The sequence below is a fragment of the Tamandua tetradactyla genome, chromosome 4 (genome assembly GCF_023851605.1).
Source record: "Tamandua tetradactyla isolate mTamTet1 chromosome 4, mTamTet1.pri, whole genome shotgun sequence".
In the NCBI taxonomy this organism is placed as follows: domain Eukaryota; kingdom Metazoa; phylum Chordata; class Mammalia; order Pilosa; family Myrmecophagidae; genus Tamandua; species Tamandua tetradactyla.
Window position 1 is genome coordinate 10,652,283 of NC_135330.1, and position 22,502 is coordinate 10,674,784.

Sequence of the window (22,502 nt, forward strand, 5' to 3'; positions counted from 1 at the left end):
AACAAATGAGTAACACAAATGAAATAAAAATAAATAATAGGGGGAACAAATGTTAAAATAAATTTAGATTGAAATGCTAGTGATCAATGGCGGGGGGTATGGTATGTATGAATTTTTTCTGTTGTCTTTTTATTTCTTTTTTTGAATTGATGCAAATGTTCCAAGAAATGATCATGATGATGAATATGCAACTATGTGATGATAGTATGAATTACTGATTATATATGTAGAATGGAATGATCATAATAAAAAAATGAAATAAAGGTTAAAGACAAGAAAAAAGTATATGAGGGTGATGGAAATGTTATAAATTAGATAGTGATGTTTGCACAGCTCTATAAATTTACTAAAAAACATGGAATTATGAACCTATATTGGAAAATGTCATAGTATATTAATTATATTTCAATAAAACTGTTTTCAAAATAAAAAAAATTTTTAAAAAGGTCCCTTTAAAATTTGAATCTTATATTACAATAACCTCTATCTCCTGCAAGATACCATAGGGAAGGTCCTTTAGGAAAAGTTTTGTTTTTTCCCATCTTCCATTTCCTTCTGCACTTAATACTGTGAAATGAACATTACAGGCATTCAATGTTTACAGCAGGTTTACCTATGTTACAGCAGGTTTCATAAATGACTTGTGAGTGGAGGAATGAGCAATAAAGCAGTGAATGGATTATGGCCCTATGCGAGATAATATCATTAAGATGTCAATAGCCAATTCTTTAACTAGGGCAAATTTAAGGGTGAAGGTAAACTGGCAAATAACGTGAATTCTGTGTGTAAGTATATATAAGTGAATATTATTCCCAGATGTGAGTGAGAAAGTCCTTCTTAATGTGGTTTTGGATTTCATAAAAATGTGAAGATTTTAATATAGAAGCCCAATAAAATATTTTTTAAATGTACATTATTCCATGTGCCTACATGTGCATATAAGTAAATCATGAAAATGTTGGCAGTACAATAGGCAGAGAACTCACCTGGATGTTCTAGGGGCAGGAATTCCTCCTGCAAGGCAATCAAAGGAATATTCATGTTAAGTAAGTTCCCATTCTCTCTCCCTCTCCCTCTTCATATGTGGATGATATGCTCTGTCTTATAATGTTCTTCTCTGGAAATCAGATTCATTCTAGATCTCAGCCATGGCTAATCTTAAAAAATATCCATCTCCAACCTCCACATCATATTATAGATGAGGAAAGTCGAGTCTTGATAGATGCTTGCCTGGTTTCACACATTTTCTGAGTCATTATCCAATCAATAATAGTAATGTGAACACTAAGTCCTTGTGACTGACTGGAAGAAATGAGGCAACCTAAAATCCAACTCTGGTCCTAGAATTCTGGGAAGATAGCAGAGCAGGAAGCCCCAGGCCCTTCTAGCAAAACAACTAATAAACAGGCAAGAGCTGTCTCAAATAACTACTTTGAAACTCCAGAGGCCAGAAGAACAGTGTACATTATCCAGGGACGAGCTGGAAGAAGAGGCTGATAAATTACAATAAAGAACAGTAAATTGCTTCCCCCATGCAGTGGCTGTCAGCACCCACCCCCAACTCATTTGACAGGTTTCTCCAGAGTCCAGTCTCGGGCTAGCTCACTGGTGACAGAAAGGAACATAAAAATCCTTTTCACTAAGACCAGAGGTGGGCATAGCTAATCATTGATCAGGACTTTTGATTAGTGAGTATGGATTGCTGGGGGCCTGGCACTAAGGGCAGCCATGGTTTCAACCTGCCCTGGACAAAGACCGTGGCAGTCATTTCCCTGACAGTGGAGACTTAAAGCTTTCCCAGGGCTGTGAGGAGCAGTTAGCTGAAAGGCTGCATTTGTTGGGCAGGCCAGGAAAGCTCAGCTTTGGGGAACCATTGGAGAAGCTCTTGGTGCCCTTTCTGATTCTCCATCCTTTGCATTTGATTGTGTGATCAGTATATGACCAGGCTCTATTTTTCTTCATGTTTATCCTGTTTGATGTTCTCTCATCATCTTAGGTGTGCATATTCACCTCTTTTGTTAAGTTTGGGCAGTTCTCTGTCATTATTTCCTTCTGCCCCTTTTCTCTTTCCTCACCTTCGGGGACTCCATATATGAGTGTGCTTGATGGTTTACCAGAGGTTTCTTAGGTGATTTTCACTTTCAATAATTCTTTTTACCTTCTGCTTCTCAGTCTGACTCATCTCTAGTGTCTTGTCTTTGAGTTCAATGATTCTTTCTTTCTCCAGCTCCAATCTGCTCTCCAGGGAACTCTGGAGTGGTCTTCACCCTTTCATGGATCTGTGCTCCTGCTGTAACTGGGAAAGACTGACTTGGGAAAGTCTTCTCCAGGGTGCCTTTCTTCCAGAATTTGCCCTCCAGGCAAATGCAGCTTGAAACAACAAAAGGAGTATAGGAAGCTATGGAGGTGGACAGTCTGGGCAAAGTCCTGCAGGCTTCAAATACCTGGGAGAGGGAGGGCTGTGTCCTTGGAAACACAGGGGACAATGAAATGCCGATAAACAGGAGACCTCCAAAACAACTAACAAGCAAAAGCCCGGGATAATACGAAGGCACAGTAAGGCAGGGAAATCCCTCCGTGCTTCATTTGCCTTGGGAAGACCTTCTGATAGGAGGGTTGAAGCTCAAGGAAATCTTTCTCTTATGATCATCTGGCTACACAATTAAGAAACAGTCACCCCAGGGAATAAAACCCAGAGTTAACAAAATTTTTTTTTGGCATGGGCAGGCTCTGAGAATCAAACCCAGGTCTTCAGCTCGGCGGGTGAGAATTCCTGCCACTGAGCCACTGTTGCACTGCCCCAGAGTTACTATTTTTAAATATTAAATGTGCAGTGTACAACAAAATAGTAGAAGATAAACAAAGAAACAGAAAATGATGGCCCATCCAAAGGAAAAGGATAAAAAATAAAAGAGTACAAGAATGTGGAAACACCAAAAAAAGTCCTTAAAAAAAAAGAAAGATCTTTAAAATGCTCAAGAAATGGAAGGAAAATAAGTGAAATAACTAAAGGATGTCAGGAAGACAATGAATGAGCAATATTAGAGTCTTAGTAAAGAAATAGAAATTTAAAAAAGGAACCAAACAGAACTAACTACTGGGGTTGAAGACCACCATAACTGAGATGAAAAATGCACAGGAGAATTTGGAGAGTGGAAGGGAGCTGGAAGAAGAAAGAATCATTGAACTCAAAGACAAGACACTAGAGATGAGTCAGACTGAGAAGCAGAAGGTAAAAAGAATTACTGAAAGTGAAAATCACCTAAGAAACCTCTGGGAAACCATCAAGCACACTCAAATAGGGAGTCCCCGAAGGTGAGGAAAGAGAAAAAGGGGTAGAAGGAAATAATGACAGAGAACTGCCCAAACTTAACAAAAGGGGTGAATATGCACATCTAAGATGATGAGAGAACATCAAACAGGATAAACATGAAGGAAAATAGAGCCTGGTCATATACTGATCACACAGTCAAATGCAAAGGATGAGGAGAGAGTTCTGAAAGCTGTAAGAGAAAAGCAACATGTTATGTACAAGGGAGTCCCAATTATATTGCACGCCAATTTCTCATCAGAAACCATGGAGACAAGATGGCAGTGGTTGAATATTTAAAGTGCCAAAAGAAAACGTTTGCTGGCCAAGAATTTTATATCTGGTAAGATTTTCTTTCAAAAATGAAGGAGAGATGAAAACATTCTCAGATAAGCAAAAAGCTGAGGGAGTTCATCACCATTGCATCTGGCCTACAAGCTATGCTAAAGGGACTTCTTCAGACTGAATGGAAAGGACACTGACAGTGGTTCAAAGCAGCATAAAGAAATAAAGTCTTGCTGTAAAGGTAATTCGGTAATTATAAATGCCAGCATTACTGTAGTGTAATATTTTTATATAACTTCACTTCTAACTTGATACAGGTGCAAAAATGCAAGTGCATAAAAAGTAATGATAAATCTATGTTTTGAACATACATTGTATAGAGATATAAGTGATAACAAGTACCAAAAATGTTGGGAGTCAGAAGGGCATCAGAACAGTGTATGTGTATGCTATTGAAGTCAAGTTGATATCAAAGCAAACATTATTGTTACATATTTGGGTTGTTAAATTTTAACCCTATTGTAACCACAAAGAAAATAAATGAAAACTATATCCAGATAGGAATGAGAAGGAACTTAATATGGTACACAAAAAGTGAAATAAATGTAAAAATAAGAATTAATGGAAGAACTGAGGGACAAAAATGGTGTGAGTCACAAAGTCTAAATAGCAAAATGACAGAAGAAAGTCTTGCATTATCAGTAGTGACTTTCTATGCAAATGGATGAAACTCCCCAGTCAAAAGGCAGAGATTGGCAGACTATATAAAAAAAAACAAGCTGACCCAACTATATGCTGTTTGCAAGAGACTCATCTTAAATGCAAAGATATACATAGGTTGAAGGTATAAAAGATGGAAAAATAGAGAGCTAGAATAGCTACACTACTGTTCTAGTTTGCTAGCTGCCAGAATGCAATATACCAGAAATGGAATGGCTTTTTTAAAAGGGGAATTTCATAAGTTGTAAGTTTACAGTTCTAAGGCTGAGAAAATGTCCCAATTAAAGCAAGTCTATAGAAATGTCCAGTCTAAGGCATCCAGGGAGAGATACTTTGATTACGAGGGCCTATAAGATCAGTTTCTCTCAAAAGTGGAAAGGCACATGGCAAACACGGTCAGGCTTCTCTCTCGGCTGGAAGGGCACATGGCAAACACGGCGTCATCTGCTAGCTTCCTCTCCAGCTCCCTGAAAGCATCTTCCTTCTTCATTTCCAAAAGTTGTTGGTTGGTGGATTCTCTGCTTTGTGGTTCTATGGCATTCTGCTGTCTCAGAATCTCATGGCTTTCTCTCTTGTCACTCTCTAGCTTTTTCCAAAGTGCTTCTTCTTTTAAAGGATTCCAGTAAAATCAATCAAGACCCACCTGGAATGGGTGGAGACATGTCTCCACCTAATCAGGTTTAATACCCACACTGGTTGAGTCATATCTCCATGGAGATAAGCTAAGTAAAGTTTCCAACATATAGTACTGAATAAGAATTAGAAGAAATGGCTGTCCTTATAAAATGGGATTAGGATTAAAACATGACTTTTCTAGAGTACATAAATCATTTCAAACCAGCACAACTAGTATAGATTAAATAGACTTTAATGTTAAAATAAATAAAGTAGGTTGAAATACTAGTGATCTATGAAAGATAGAGATTGAATCTAGAGATTCAATCTAGAGATTGAATCAGTAATCAAAAACCTCCCAAAAACAACAGCAAAAAGCCCAGGATCAGATGGCTTCACAGGAAAATTCTACCAAACATTGCAAGGAGACTTAACTCTAGTTCTGCTAAAACTTTTCCTAAAAATTGAAGAGGAGGGAATACTCCCTAATTCATTCTACAAGGCCAACATTACCCTCATACCAAAGCCAGATAAAGATACTATAAGAAAATAAAACTATATATAAATATCTCTTATGAATATAGATGCAAAAATCCCCAACAAAATACTAGCAAACTGAATCTAACAGCACATTAAAAGAATCATCCACTCTGGTCAAGAAGAAGTTATCCCTATCATGCAAGGTTGGTTCAACATAAGGAAGTCAATCTATGTAATACATCATATTAACAGAATGAAGGGAAAAAAAGCCATAAGGTCATCTCAATTGATGCAGAAAAAGCATTTTAAAAATCCAAAATTTATATTTTGACTAGTACATTTCCTAATATAACTTATGTGGACAGCTTAATTGAAACCGTAGTACATAGAACCTTGAGTAGGACATGAGATTTTGTAGATTTGTCCAGAGTGATGCCCTGATAAATCCCAGAGTGGTTTGAACAGTGAATAAAAAAGTATTTGCAAAGCCCCCTTGGGGGAATGGTGAGAAAGGGGGAAAATTCAACTTCCCAAGTGGAGAATTTCTGGTATTCTCACAAGCAGTGGGGACAACCAAAGTAATAGGCTGAGCCCCCAATCTTGGGGTTTGTTAATATGAAACTTAACCCTGCAAAAGATGGGCTAAGCCTACTTAATTAGGCCTAAGAGTCACCCCCAAGAGAACCCCTTTTGTTGCTCAGATGTGGTCTCTCTCTCTCTCTCTCTCTCTCTCTCTCAGCCAACAGGACAAGCAAACTCACTGACCTCCCCCTCTCTACATGGGCCATGACTCCCAGGGGTGTGGACCTTTCTGGCAATGTGGGACAGAAATCCTAGAATGAGCTGGGACTCAGCATCAAGGGATTAAGAAAACCTCGACCAAAAGGGGGAAGAGAGAAGTGAGACAAAATAAATGTCAATGGCTGAGAGATTCCAAAGTCAAGAGGTTATTCTGGAGGTTATTCTTACACATTAAATAGATATCACCATTTTAGTTAAGGTGTAACGGAGAGGCTGGAGGGAAGTGCCTGAAAATGTAGAGCTGTGTTCCAGTAGCCATATTTCTTGAAGATGATTATATAATGATATAGCTTTCACAATGTGATGGTGTGATTGTGAAAACCTTGTGTCTGATGCTCCTTTTATCTACCTTATCAACAGATGAGTAAAATATATGACTTAAAAATAAATAAATAATAGGGGGAACAAATGTTAAAATAAATTTAGTAATCGAAATGCTAGTGATCAATGAAGGAGAGGGGTAAGCAGTATGGTATATATGAATTTTTTTTCTGTTTTCTTTTTCTGAATTGGTGCAAATGTTCTAAGAAATGATTATGATGATGAATATACAACTATGTGATGATATTGTGTTATCGATTATATATCAAGAATGTAATGATCATATTGTAAGAATGTTTGTGCTTGTATGCTGTTATGTTTAATAAAAAAAAATCCAGTACCCGTTCTTGATAAAAAAAACACTTAGGACTGTAGGAATAGAATGAAATTTCTTCAACATGATAAAGTCCATATATGAAAATCCCACATCTATCATCCTACCTAATGGGGAAAGACTGAAAGCATTTCCCATAAGAGCAGGAAAAAGACAAAGGATGCCCACTATAATTACTGTTATTCAACATTGTACAGGAAGTGTTTGCCAGAGTAATTAGGCAAGAAAAGAAATAAAAGGCATCTGAATTGAAATAGAAGTGAAACTTTCGCTATTTGCAGATTATATGAGCCTATATGCAGAAAATCCTGAAAAATCCACAACAAATCTCCTAGAGTTAATAAATGAATTCAGCAAAGTGGCTGATACAAAATTAACATACAAAAATCAGTAGTGTTTCTGTACACAAGCAATGAACAACTGGAGGAAGAAATCAAGAAAGCAATTCCATTCACAGTAGCAAACAAAAAATCAAGGATCTAGGAATAAATCTAACCAAGGATGTGAAGGACTTGTGCATTGAAAACCACAAGACATTGCTAAAAGATATCAAAGATCCAAATAAATAGAAGGACATTCTGCATCTATACATTGATAGAAAAATATCATTGAAATGTCAATCCTCCCCAAAGCAATTTATAGATTCAATACAATCCAAATCAAAGTTCTGAAAACATTTTTTTGTAGATTGGAAAAGCTAATAATCAAATGTATATGAAAGAGTTAGGGGGCCTCAAATAGCTAAAGCATCCTGAAAAAGAAGAATGAAGTTGGGGGACCCAAACTTCCTGATCATAAAATTTATTACACATCCACAATAGTCAAAACACCATGGTAATACAAAAACAGACATATAGACCATTGGAATTGAATTGAGAGCTCAAAATTAAACTCTTACAACTACAGCCAACTGATTTTTGACAAGAAAGCAAAACCATTCAACTGGGAAACAATAGTCTCTCTAATAAATGGTGCTGGGAAAGCTGGATCTCCCTTTGCAAAAAGAAAAAGGAGGGCCCCCTACCTCATACCATATACAAAAATAAAATCAAAATGGATTAAAGACCTCACTGTAAAAGTTAGAACTATCAAACTCCTAGAAGAAAACACAGGAAAACATCTTCAGGCTCTTGCGTTGGGCGATGGTTTCTTCACCCAAAGCAGAAGCAACAAAAGAAAAAATAGATAAATGGGACCACTTCAAAATTAAAAACGTTTGTGCCTCAAAGGATTTATCATGAAAATGAATGACAACCTACACAATTGTAAGAAATATTTAGAAATCATATATCTGTAAAGGTTTAATATTCAGAATATATAAAGAAATCATTTAACTTAACAGCAAAAAGACAAGCAACCCAATTAAAAAATGGGCAAAGGACTTGAGTAGACATCTTGCCACAGAAGACATATAAATAAATGGTCAAAAAGCACATGAAGGGCGGGCCGCGGTGGCTCAGCGGGCAAAGTGCTTGCCTGCTATGCCGGAGGACCTCGGTTCGATTCCCGGCCCCACCCCATGTAACAAAAAATGGAAAAACAAAATACAATAAAACAAGAAAATGTTTAAAAGATGTTTCCCTTTCTTCCTTCCTTCCTTCCTTCTATCCTTCCTTCCTTCTATCTGTCTATGTTTCCCTTCCTTCCTTCCTTCCTTCCTTCTCTCTGTCTTTAAAAAAAAAAAAAAAAAAAAAAAAAAAAAAAAAAAAAGCACATGAAAAGTGTTAGGTCGGGGGAACGGGGAAGGGCACTGCAACTGGAGCTGTGGAGGCTGTGTTGCCCCTCCCAACATGATTTCCAGAACCACTTCCAAAAACTGCTCACGCCATCACTTAGGCGCTGACTCACCTCTCTCCATCTTGGATTTGTTGAGCTCTGCCCGGGAGCACAGAAATAAACCCGCCCACTTTAAATTTCCCAGTCTACCTCCCTTCTTTCTTACCCTTTCGCCTCCTTAACCTTTCAAAAAGATGCTCAACATCATTAGCCCTCAGGGAAATGCAATCAAAACCACAATGAGACATCATTTCACACCCAGATGGCTGCTATTAAAAAAGATGGAAAATAAATATCTGGAGAGGATGTGGAGAAATAGGAACACTAATTCATTTCTTTTGGGAATGTAAATTGGTACAGCTGCTGTGGAAGACAGTTTGGTGGTTCCTTGGAAAGCTCAGTACAGAACTACCATATGACCCTGCAATCCCACTACTAAAAGAATCCCACTATACCTAAAAGAACGGATATCCAAACAGATATTTTCACACAGGTGTTCATAATGGCATTACACACAATTGTCAAAACATAGAAGCAACCCAAGTGTCCATCAACCTATGGATGGAAAATAAAATGTGGTGTATATATACAATGAAATATTATGCACCTGTAAAAAGGAATGAAGTCCTGATACATGTTACAACCTGGATGAATCTTGAAGACGTCATCTTGAGTAAAATAAGGTAGACACAAAAGAATAAATAGTGTATGACTTCACTGATGTGGAACTATTAGAATAAAGAACTATAGAACCAGAATCCAGGATATAGATTGCCAGGGGGCAGGGTATGGATTGGAAATGGGAAGTTAAGGTTTAAGATGTACAGGGCTCCTGTTTGGAATGATGGAGATGCTTTGGCCACACTCTCCCTAGAAGCTCTAGGGGAGAATCTGCTCCTTGCATTTTCCAGTTTTTGCTGGCTACAAGCCTTCTTTGGCTTCTGACTATATCACTTCAACTTCTGTGTCCATGGTCATGTCATCTCTTCTCTTCTCTGTCATATCTCCTTCAATTTGCCTCTTACATGAATTCTTGTGATTGCATTTAGGGACCACCCAGAGAAACCAGGATAAGTTTCTTCATCTCAAGATTTTTAACTTAATCACATCCTTTGCCATTTAAGATAACAGCCACGAGTTCCAGGAATTAAGAAGTAGATATTTGGGGGCCATCATTCAGTCTACCACATCAATAGTTCCTTCACTGGTGTTTTTTGAATTGTGTTGACTGAGTGGTCTAGTTTTTTAACATTATCAGCTTCAACACTGAGATTCTAATATCCCTACTTCCAGTGGACTGCAAGATGGAAAAACAATTTTGAAAATAGGAGATATGAACCCAGTTTCCTCATGTCACCAATGTGTAGGAAGGGCTAGGGATTAGGGAGAAGCCTGTTCAGATCTAACCATGTCCCCTAAAAGCTTTGTAAATTTGGAAAGACTGCTTAAGTTCCACAACAATCTATTTCCTCATAACATGGCACAATAACAGTAGTTGAATTGAATTGAATTGAACTTATTGAGTAATTGAGAAAAATTGGAAAAACTAAAAAATTGCATTTAATAGACTAAATTATTGACAGATTTTATAGGCGCTATTGGGGTTAGTGTTATTGTCTTCATATATTTTTAATATATATACACACATACAATTTTGCATATTTTATAAATGTTATTAAGAAATACTAATAAAAATTATTAAGAAAATACTAAGTGCGATAGTAGATTTGAAATGTCAGTCATAAAGCAGCGGTGGCTATTTTCCTGCAAGGAAGGACATGATATAGGCTCAGTGACTGACTTGAAAAGAGGGGAAAAGTACAATGCTTGACCAGCATCATTAAAGAAAATATGTAAGGTTTTTCATTAAATAGGGGTCCAAATATCCAAATATGTTTTTTTCTTTCTTTTTTTGCAGGTTTTACTTTAAGTCTGAGCTCTGAGAAAGGGAGAACAGAAGCATTGGGTCTGAATGCTGCCTCGATGCACCGCAAGAGGCTGCAGACAGAAAGTAAAGGCTTAAGTGATTGCAAAATACAAAGTCTTGAAACCTAGCAAGCATCCTAAGCACTGAATTAAAAAAACAAAAAAGCATACATTCAAAGGTTCCTGATCCATGGAAGGAAGTTTCTTTCTTCAAGGAGAAAAAGGCAGTGACAGAAGACCAAAGATGAGGATGACAACAGATTTCTTGCCAGTGACAAGGCATATGAGAAGAGAATGGAGAAACATCTTACAAAGCAGTGAAAGGGAGGGGGGAAAAATTGTCAATCTTGAATCCTATACCAGCCGAAATATCTCTCACAAATGCATGCATTTGTGAATAAAGACTTCTACAGCCATACAAAAGCTGAAATAGTTCATCACCAGCTGACCCATACTATGAGAGATATTAGAAGAAATCCTTTAGACCAGGAGGAAACGATACCAGACGGAAATACGGATATGCAAAAAATAATGAAGAGTATTGGAAGTGATAATTACATGAGTAAATATATGATTTTTCTTATATTAAATATCTTTAATAGAGAAATGAAAGTACACTATTGTAAGATTGTTTTGCTATACATGAAATGATGTAATATCACATGAAGATAGACTGTGATAAGTTAAATATGTATAGTTGTAAACCCAAAAGCAACCACTAAAGTAACAAAACCAAGTTATAGGTAGTAACTCCATGAGGGTATAAAATGGAATCATAAAAAATACTCAATTTACCCAAAAGAAGTTAGAAAAGAGCAACAGGAGAACAGAGAACAGATGAGACAAGTAGAAAAATAAAAGAAAAGTAATAGACTTAAACTTACCTGTATCAATAATCACAGTAACATAAACAGGAAATCATTGCAAAACTGAAGAGAAAAATTATAACTGAAATTTTCAATATTTGATAGATCAAGTTGACTGCAAATCAGTAATGACATATAGAGAACTTCAGCAGTACCCTTAACCAAGCTTACCAGCAGATCTGTACTACAAGAACTGCTAAAAGAAATCCTCAGGCAGAAAGAAAGTGATATTATATGGAAACGTGTAATACAGAAAAGAAATGAAGAATACAGGAAGTGATAACTACAGGGATATTACCTAGACAATAATCTAGAAAAAAGACATGAAGGAAAAGCTACCAAACAATATCCCCCATGAATACAGATGCAAAAATTGATAACAAAATTTTATCAGATCAAATCCAACAATATGGGAAAAAGTTAATACGTCATGACCAAGTAGGGTTCCCCCTAGAAATGCAAGTCTGGTTCAAAATTCATCATATCAATACACTAAAAACCAACCAACCAACCATATGATGATCACCTTAATCAATGTAGGACAAGCATTTGACAAACATCTATTCGTGTAAAAACTCCCAGCAAATTAGGAATAGAAGATAACTTTGTGGTAGATTGAATCATCTACCCCAATAAAAGACATGCTCTTAATCTTAATCCATGTTCCCATAGGTGTGAACCCAATAGTAAATAGGACCCTTTGGAGATGTACCATCAGTTGAGGTGTGGACTCATTTGTGGATAGAATCTTTTAAAATCCCGATTAGATGTGGCCAAAATGAATCAGGTGGGCCTTAAACTATATTACTGAAGGCCTTATAAGGAGAAACCAGAAATCAAAGAAAGATACAGGAAGAGACCAAGGCATCTCCATGTGACAGAGAACTGCCATCACCAGAATGCTGCTGACAAATGCTGAGATAAAGCATTCTGGCCTCAAAAACCATAAGCCAACAAATCCTTGTTGTTTTAAGCCAACCCATTCTGCAGTATTTGTCATAGCAGCCTGGAAAGCTAAGACAAACTTCCTTAGCCTGATAAAGAGCATTACAAAAAACTCAGAGCTAACATAGTTCATGGCGAATGACTGAATACTTTCCTTCTAAGATCAGGAACAAGACCTGAGCGTCTACTGTTGCCACTTCTATTCAGTACCGTATAGGAGATTCCAGCCAGTGCAAAAATGCACAAAAAAGGAAAACGGGAATCCATATTAAAAAGAAAGAGTAAAATGTGGGATCTACGAAGTACTTACCAGGACTAATAAATGAGTGTGGCATGGTTGCAGCATGCAAGATCAAAGTACTAAAATCTCTTGCATTTCTACGTCCTGCAGCAAGCAGAATTTGAAATTTTGATCTTATTCTCAGTATTCTCTATTAATTTTGACAAATCTCATAGTGCGTGACTGATGTTCTTCAGAGTTTATGGTTTGTATCTATGATTAAAACCTATTTTTTATTACAGCTGGAGAAATTTTCTCTCTGTTTCATCCTTTTTTTGTTGTTTTCAGTGTGCTTTGGAATGGACATGGAACAATAATTATTTAATCTACTCATTTTTACCTGGAAGCAAAGTTGTACCACCTGATTTAAGTCTTAGATTAAACACATGAGTTAACAACTTCACTGAGAAGTCTATTTTACCTTTTTTGTCACTACTGCCTAAGAGTTGCATGAGTAGAAATGAAGCACTGACAAGGAAATAATTGGCTTTTATAGGATGCGCACCACTCCAAATGATTAAAGCAATAGCAAACGTGACAACACCTGAGGTTAGGATTGCAGACACCTACCTGCTTGCTTGTGGGTCTTAAGGTGACTCAGCAGAGCAGTGGCAGTGGCAAGGCCGAGGACGCTGAGCAGTCCCCCAATGACGCCTGCAGCGAAGACGCCTGTTCTGTTCCCAGAAGGTCCTGAGTGGGGAAACCTGTACTTGAGTGCAAGGGCAATGGCTTTGGATCTAGACAAAAACCATGTAGGTGGGGGCTAGAGATCTATCAGGGCAGATGTTTGCCAGGTCCTGTTTTCTCCATTTAAATGATCTCTAGTATAATTTGTAAATGTCAAAATAATGGCACATGAAGTGTGATCACCAGTATCTTCAATTACTGTTAACCCCCTTTTCCTCTCCCCCTTGAAACAATTCCTAAAAGTCTCAAGCCTTGGTATGCACATTCAAAAACTCTGTGACCCTAGTAGAATTTGTACAGTCTAGTTGCAGACTGATTGTATCAACCATAATTGGGACCTCTAGTCCGGGTACCACCAACTCACTTGTGACATTGATTGGTACCACCTCACTGTGCTGGGACCCCAGTCCATTGTCAGCATCACAGGAGAAGTTTCCAGAATGTTCTACGGTCAGAGAGAGGTTGAAGGACACTCCTCCTCCAGAGGGGGCTGAGTCATTCCCCAGGGTGAAGTCCTCGTGGTAAAACCGGTACAGGATGGGGGGAGAGCCCCTCTCGGCCTCACAGTGAAGCTCTGCCACGTCCCCCACCACAGCCTGGGCCCTGGGAGTCCTGAGGGTGAGGACGGGGCGAGACGCTGGAACTGGGGGAGGAAAGAAGATCATCAGCAATTTTTGCTTAACTTTGTATGCAACTGAGCTTAATAAAGGAAATACCCAGCATAGTTTAGGAGTTGGAACCCCGACTTGGGATTCAGGAGACCTGGGTTTGAATCTCTTTATTAGTTCTGTGATCCTGATTTGTTTCAAGCTTTTAAATCCTTCTGAGTCTCAGTTTATTTATTTGTCAAATGGAGCTTAAAATAAATTATATCTCCAACTATCTTGGGAAATAAGAATCATGTATAAAGTGCTCAATAAACTTTAGCTGTTATTATTGATAGAAATCATAGCTGAAATTGAAGTTCATTTCTGAACATCTCTGAGCCTGTGTCTTTGGCTCTAAATCCCGGGCTCCCTAGCTAAAGTAAGGCCTCTTCACTCTTTATCCAATTGCCTTTCTTTTTTTCTATGTAGAATTTAGTACTAACATTTATCTATCTCCTACTTCTATCTCTCTCTCTCTCTCTCTCATCTATCTGTCTATCTATCTATCTATCTATCTATCTATCTATCTATCTATCTATCTGTCTATCTATCTCATCTACTATTATTTATCTGATTTCCTCACTAGAAAATAAATTCCACAAGGATGAGAACTTATCTATTTGTTCACTGCTGTATTTCCAGCTACTGAAACCTTGCCTGGCATTAAGTACATGGTCAATAACTGGTGATTAACTGGTTGATTGCCTTGCTCCAGTTTGCCAGGAAAATATCCAGATATAACACTAGCAACAATGATTTCCATTTTAACTAATGATAAGAGAAATGGGACAGTCAGGAAGAACAGAAAACTTTAAGATGGAATGTGATTTGTAAGATTGCTGGTTCCAAGCTGTGAGGAAATCTGGATGAGCCAATGTTTATATCTGTTGACAGCACTTTGATATAAACTGTGCACTTCATTAGCAAGAGAGGTAGGTAAGGTTCTCATACTCTGTGCTGCATCATAGACTGGCTAATGGAGAGTGAGTGTGAGTGTGAGTTTGGGGACTGCTTATTAAAAAGGAACCATAAGACTTGAAAATGAGCCATCTCTGGCTACAAGAAAGATCCCTTGCTACCTCGTCAAGGTGGAGAGGGCAAGTCCTGGTTTGGGAAATGTAGGGTTCCTCCTAAATCTAAACAGATAGCTTGACTTTGGCCCTTCTGTAATTTTTTGCAATTAGAAGTGACTTGGGCTGTCTCTAGAACATCAGATAGTTCCATCTCCCCACCCCATATTAGTGACAAACCCTTTCAATATGAAAAAGTTAGAATGGCCACAGCCCAAACAACCCTAATGAGGGGGACAGAAAGATCAAAGGTGATGGTGGAGTTATACAGAGAAGATAGGATTTAACAAATGAATATGAATGCTGAATCATTAAATTGATACCTCTTTTAGTCTCCAGTTTCTAAAATTATGGAATTGTAAAAACCTGTAATTATGGAATTGTAACCCATGTCAAACTCTGAAATATGTTCTACCACTAATTGTGGTACTCTGTTTTGAAATTTATTGCTTTTTGTATGTATGTTATTTTTCACAAAAAAAAAAGAAGGAAAAAAGTCGATTGTGATGATAAAAAAATGTATTTAAGCCCTCTAGCCTCCTATATTCTGGAGCAGCTAGAAGGAAAAATATGAGAGGATCATATGGTAGCCCAAAACAAACTCTGGCATCTGTCCTGTAACCACTTGTTGGAGACTGCTTTGAAAACTATTGCTTTTTTATTTCCTTCGCTTTGTATATGTGTGATCTGATACAATAAAATAGTTTTTAAAAAAAGTGGCTTGGGCTGGATGTTGGAGGCCTTGAGGCCTACGTGGCACTTTGAGCCTTTCCCCCATTGCACAGCCTCCTATTTCTCTGAGCCTCTGTCTGCAGGAGCAGTGACTTGCTGCTTCCCTCCCAGCCTCCCTGGGCGCCTGGTTCCATATGCGCATTGCTCTGAAATCAGAGAATTTACAGGCTAAAAGAGACCATGGTTAACACCGAGTCCAGTGGCTTCCAAGGGGGACTGCAAGTCTGTCCACTGGGGTATGAGCAGATAATAGGAGGACATTTAATAATATTTAGCTTTTAGTTTGAAAAGTGAGAAAGAATTCAGCTTTACTATATTCACATTGACGCTCGTACTCAGGCCACATGTCACTGTTAGAAAAAGTAACGGCGTCCCTGTGAAGGCAGAGGGATCCCCATGGCGTGGTGTGTATGTGTGTGTGTGTGTGTGTGCGCACACATGTTGTGTGTGTGAAAGCATTGCCTTTATTTGTTCACTTTCAGCATATTGGAACATATTGCCCTTCTAATTGGTTATTTAATGGTTTTACAGTTTATTTTAAGTTAAATAATAAAATTTTTACAATACTTTGTAATGAGACTGGGCGAATGACCACAAATGTTTTGTTTCCTGCAGAAGTTTTTCAATTATTTTGTGGCAAAAATCTAAAAAGAGCAGTTCAATGTCAAGATGACTCTTGTTTTTCTTTGAAGAAAGGCTGGTACTTCATTTCTGGTGACTTTTCTGTGATAAGTGGCTGTCAATGGTATACTGTTTAAGAGACAAGTATAACCGCTTTTCTTAAACTCATGCCACAGAGATAAAATAGTGTGGAAAATGTCTATTTAAAATATTCACATTCCCATGTGGTTTAATACCAGAAAATGTCAATATATCAACTTTTAAAACTCATATCGGGCTACTTAAAAATGGAAATAGAACATTTAACCAGCTTATGAGTCTTCCAAAGCTTGAAACAAACATGCAGCTCTTCCCTAGTTACAGGAAAAATTGATTGATATCAAAGAAAATGGAAATTCACTAGCTAAATTTCAGTGGAAATCTTTGCATAATAGTGCAGGGGATTGAAACATGATTTTCAATCATAGATTTTAAGAGCAACGAGTGATGTTTTGCTTCCACCCAGATCTAGATATCTTGGTAATGTACTGTTTCAAACAAAGGTAGCCATTAAAACCAATTTAAATAAACCAGACTCAGAATCAGACCTCCAAATAAGTGTACCACACGGAGTAAACTGTTTGAGTCAGAGATTCCAAGGATATTTTAAAATAGTGTCTATTTCATCCTTATTATTAATTTATATTTCCATTTGTTTTATAATGAGCATATTAAATTATTATAGTAGTACATGTATATAATTCATAAATAAATATTGGGTGTGCATATTCATTTTTGACTAAAAGTGATGTGCCATCAGAACTGTTTAGACCTCTGTGATCTACTTGGTTCAATTACTCTTTAAATAATTACTTCTATAAGTGAGAGAATCAAGGACAAGTTTAGTCAAGAGACTTAGTCAAGGTCATGTACTAGATATTTTCTCTCAAGTCTAGATTCAGTTTCAGCACACCATCTGGCACTCCCAGGTTCTAATATCTCCTTAAATCAAGGCCTGAGTTTGGAATAGTTGCAAAGAAGGAAGCTGTGCTGGTTTGAAAGGAAGTATGCCCCCTAAGAAAAGCCATGTTTTAATATAAATCCCATTTCATAAAGGTAGAATAATCTCTATTCAATACTGCATGTTTGTAACTGTGATTGGATCATCTCCCTGGTTGATGTGATTTAGTCAAGAATGGTTGTTAAACTGGATTAAGGGACGACATGTCTCCACCCATTTGGGTGGGTCTTGATTAGTTTCTGAAGTCCTATAAAAGAGGAAATATTTTGGAGAAGGAGAGATGCAGAGAGAGCAGGACGATGTAGCTATGAGATGCAGAGATGAAGACCTTTGGAGATGAAGAAGGAAAACGCCTCCCAGGGAGCTTCATGAAACCAGAAGCCAGGAGAGAAGGCTAGCAGATGACGCCGTATTTGCCACGTGCCCTTCCAGCCGAGAGAGAAGCCCTGACTGTGTTCGCCATGTGCCATTCCACTTGAGAGAGAGACCCTGGACTTCATCGGCCTTCTTGAACCAAGGTATTTTTCCCCAGATGCCTTTGATTGGACATTTCTATAGACTTGCTTTAATTGGGACATTTTCTCGGCCTTAGAACTGTAAACTAGCAATTTATTAAATTCCCCTTGTTAAAAGCCATCCCATTTCTGGTATATTGCATTCCGACAGCTAGCAAACTAGAACAGAAGCCAAGGCTAAACCCAGAGAATATAAGTGTTTGGGACTCTGGGAGTCATCTCTATCTCCCTTTTATCCTGCCACTCCTCCTGTATCCCAATGTCCCACCTCACCTTCCAAATGCTGGGCACTTGGGAATAACCACAGCTTTGGCTGGAAGTCTCACCTATGTGCTGGGCACCTTGTTAATTGCTAACATGGGCTGGAAGTGGGAAATATGAGATGCCTTGATGCCCCTGGTGAAAAATAACTTTCTTTAGGGTTGTTGAAAATTAGATTAAATAAGACCCCAGGAATGAAGGAGTCAGCAGGCATTTGGAGAAACTGAGAAGGTCAGAGAAATTAACAGCTTTGCTGCTCATCCTTCACAGAATGAGGGCTGAGGCCTCTACAGAGAAACACTTTGTCTAGTGATCCAGGGAAATGAGTAGGAATTTAGATTGGTTGGAGGTAGGGGAAGAAAATTTTGGTAACTAATAGTCTTGTTATTGGACAAAGGAATTCAGAAATAAGGCTTGCTACACAAAGTTCCTATGTCAATAATTATCATATACATGGTCTTTGTGGCTCTACTAGAAAGACTGAGTGGCTGGTACACGTGGTTGTTGATGACAGTGGTAGAGGAAACAAAAGATGGTATACATTAGCGAACATGTAGCCACAGGGAAGGAACCCAGAACTCCTTGGTGAAGGCAGAAAAAATGGGGAGTTTGCTAAGATGTCACACCAGCAAATAGCTCAGTGAATTTGTGAGAAGGCACAGTTTGCTTTGGCAGTGACTACTATAAATATATTCTGCTTACCTGTGACATTGAGTGGTACCATCTCACTGTGTTGGGCTCCCAGGCCATTGTCGGCCACACAGGAGTAGTTTCCGGAATGTTCTGCGGTCAAGGAGAGATTGAAGGAAGCTCCTCTCCCGGATGAGACCGAGATATTCCCCAAGGTGCCATCCTCATGGTAAAACTGGTACAGGATTGGATAAGAGCCTCTCTGGGTTTCACAATGAAGCTCCACCACGTCCCCCATCACAGCTTGGGCTCTGGGAGTCTTGAGGCTGAGAATGGGGTGAGACGCTGGAACTGACAGAGACAGAGACTGTCAGAGTGGACTCTAATCTGTGACTCTGTTGCTGTAATACCTATGCCCACCCAAAGAGTCTAAAAATAGACAGATTCCTGTGATCATTTCTGTTTCCAACTGAGCACACTCTCCTCATCTAATAATCAGAGGCATTTTTCCAAAACCATGAGGAGTAATTCTGGATAATTTCGTTCCCATCACTACTCAGTTCTCTCCACAAAAAGTAAGATGTCTTCAGCTTGTTTTACCAACTTTGCCATCCTTGGATAGCTTTCACATCATCACAGTTCTGTTCCTTTGCCCCCTTTGGGAAGCTCCTCATGGCTGAAAGAGCACCTAACCCCTGGTTTAAGAACAAGAGACTGAATGAAAGGAAATCAGGAACTTACTTCTCACTGTGACCTCAATCAGCTTGCTGTAGATGGAGCCGTCGATGTTGTCAGCTGAGCAGGAGTATCTCCCAGCATCACTCTCTGTCATATTGGGAACCTGTAGCTCCGCGGACAAGGAGCGCTGGGATTTTCTGCCCAGACTTCTTACTGTGCCCTCTTTGTACCAGGAGAATATGACAGTCCCTGTACCCTGGGCCACTGAGCAGACAAGTAGCAGGTTTTCTCCTTCAACCACCTGCCCCCCAGGGGGCTGGATCTCTAGATTCACATCAGACACAGGGACCCCTGGGAGAACACAAGATGACATGTCAGGGTCCCAGTGGCAGGGACTTCAAGACTGGTGCCACTGTGAATAGGCTAAAAGCAGGAATTGAAAGGAATTAATTGTGTTTGTGATTATGAAGGGAGCATCCCCATCCCCTCTCACACACGCACAACAATTCCCATCCCCAGAGAATGTGGGTAACAGGTCCACAATTCTAACTCTAACATTGGCTGCAGTCGCATTTTATGGCCACTTATTTCTAAGGAATGTGTAATACACCAATGGATCCCAGAACAAAAGAGAGCAATGGGGTTGTTACCTCTACTTTGAATCCAAGTCCCCTCCTATCCTTCAAGAGTCTCTTCCACCACCATGTCCCCATGTTCTCCTCTCACTATTCCAGTTTGTGTTCATCTTCCTCTCTTCCAATTATTTTGGTTTAGAGAAGAACCAAATGGAAGTGCCATGGTGACATCTAGAGACTGCTTGGGGTCAGCTGTGCTCCTAGTTGACTGTTAACTCACTAATGCACATACCCTAAATATCTTTGCAACTCCCACAGGGCTAGGCACCCGGAAGTGATCAATAACTACTATACCTGACTTTGGGTTGAAGAAAATGCGCTAAAGAAGTTAAGCCCAAGTTGACCTAAAGAGGAAAGGATACCAAGATAGTTGGGAGCCCCTCTCTGTTATGTCCACTACTCCGGGGGGTGGGGGAATGGAGGGTGGTCTCAGCTCTGACTCTAGGAGAGTGACCCCATGAATGCTTACTCTGCACATATATCTGGGATCTCTGGCTTCTCTTTCTAACGCCGTGAGACTTTGCCTCTGCCTCACACCAGTAAGACCTTGAGTCTTCGCTCCAAATGGTGGGGATCTGGAGCTCTGATGACCCGCTCCAGCCTGGCTCCAGGGCCTGGTCTCCTCTGAAGAAACAGAATTGAAGCTTGGTGTCTGATTTCATTGGCGGGAGCCAGGTCTCACATTTCAGGGTCACTGGGCTTCCCTCTGTGGGCCAGGAGGAACTGGCTATCAGCATGGGATGTGGAAACAGCTCTAGAGAGAAGAGTAAATACATCCTTAGGACAGTGAGGCTCTGTAATCCTGAAGCGAAGCACCTGCGCTCTCAGCACCGGCCATCAGGAGATACAGAACCACCTGGATGGAACCACCTCCATCTCCCTCCCATGGCAGGACCAAAAGAGGATTTTCATGGGAACCCCACTGAGAAGCATCTTCCCTCCATCCTCATATACACAGGAGTGTAGTCATTACCTTGAACTTGAATTCTAACAGGTTTTGATGTTTCTGTCCATGAGAACCCATAAGATAACCCAGTAGCAGTACAATAATATTTGTCATTGTCCCAGGGTTTTACTTCGATGAAATCTAAATTCTTATAAATATGAAGTTCTTTTCCATTTTTGTAGTACAGCTTTTCAGTAATTTTCTCTTCTTCTTTCCCCTGGCATCTCAGGTTTACTGTATCTCCTTCAAAGACAGGATACAAAACCTGGAGGATCAGCCAATCTGCAAAGAGATGGAGGAAGGCACTCACTTTATTCCCTGCTGCTTCATTCCTCAAGCTCCCATTTCTGCCCATGTGGGAGGAGCTACAGTCCTATGAAGGCCTCCACCCAAATTTCCTCATGGTCCCGATGCCCACTTCTCCCTTGCCCTAGGAGAGCAAACTGATTCCCAGAGGATGTCCTTGAGAGATCCCACACATGGCATTATTAAAATGAAAGGAATTTGATCCCATCCTTTTTTCAGATCTAGGTTTCTTTTCGCTTGATGAATGACGCCTCTGAATAAGAAAGGCAACGCAGTGAGTGGCCTTTTGTTGCCCTACCTCCTTGGGGTCCCCACTGGGGTCAACCCACCAAATATCCCCATGACTGCACAACTGTGCCGAGGCTCCCCGCATTCATCCCATCCTCGGGCACTCTGCCCAGGTGCCTGATTTCAGAGACTCCCCTTTTCTGTCCTCACCAGATGAAAATTCCACACGCATCTGGTCACTGAGGGAGGATCCTTGGGTCTTGCATTGGTAACTTCCAGACATTTTTGTTTGGATCTTCTCAGAATCTTCTCTCAACAAACGCCTCCCAGAATACCAGGATGTGCCTCCTTGGGCTGGGAAATAGGATCCTCTACACGTAAGAGTCACTTTCTTTCCCTTGAAGACTGGGGACCATGGTGGATCGATGAGAAGCACAGCTTTTGGAGCTGCCCCTGAACAGGAAATAGGATGATGACGGTACATGAGAGGTGGTTACAGCATAGGTGAGGGCCTAGCCTTGCACCTGGGAGTTTTCCTAAATTCTAGTTAGCACCAGATTTGGGAATTGAGCAGAAACAACCTGGGACAGAATCTGTTCTTCCTCACCCTATGCCTAGTTGGGAGGCAGGGGTCAGAGGGGTTAGGTCTCAGGTCTCTGCTGAGAGCTCAGAAAAGCCCAGGAGATGTGATTTGAAGTTGTGCAAACACTGTGAAGGCCTCAAGAGGTAAGCTACTTCTAAAACGGTTTTGTCCTTTTCACTCCTGTCCAGTAATGGTAAGCCTGAGATACACATACCCCAGAAGCATTTTCTAGACTCGAGAAAACAACTTGCTACTTGGTTGTTAACATTTAATGGACAAGATTTTTTTCACTTTCATAACTAGT

The 22,502-nt window shown here is 39.5% G+C and overlaps 1 protein-coding gene across 3 annotated transcripts in view; it reads right to left on the reverse strand.

The window, feature by feature from the left end:
* Positions 1-22,502, reverse strand: part of FCRL3 (Fc receptor like 3) — a 53,386-nt gene that overhangs the window by 4,133 nt on the left and 26,751 nt on the right. For 2 of the 3 annotated variants that reach the window (XM_077156561.1, XM_077156560.1), the window contains 8 exons: positions 21,826-22,068; positions 21,109-21,363; positions 20,605-20,889; positions 19,564-19,851; positions 18,895-19,173; positions 13,711-13,989; positions 13,230-13,349; positions 987-1,014 (listed from right to left, as the gene is read on the reverse strand). In XM_077156561.1, coding sequence (XP_077012676.1) covers positions 987-1,014; positions 13,230-13,349; positions 13,711-13,989; positions 18,895-19,173; positions 19,564-19,851; positions 20,605-20,889; positions 21,109-21,363; positions 21,826-22,068 — 1,777 coding nt within the window. The remainder of the gene's footprint in view (positions 1-986; positions 1,015-13,229; positions 13,350-13,710; positions 13,990-18,894; positions 19,174-19,563; positions 19,852-20,604; positions 20,890-21,108; positions 21,364-21,825; positions 22,069-22,502) is intronic. The other variant, XM_077156562.1, reaches the window with a different exon arrangement.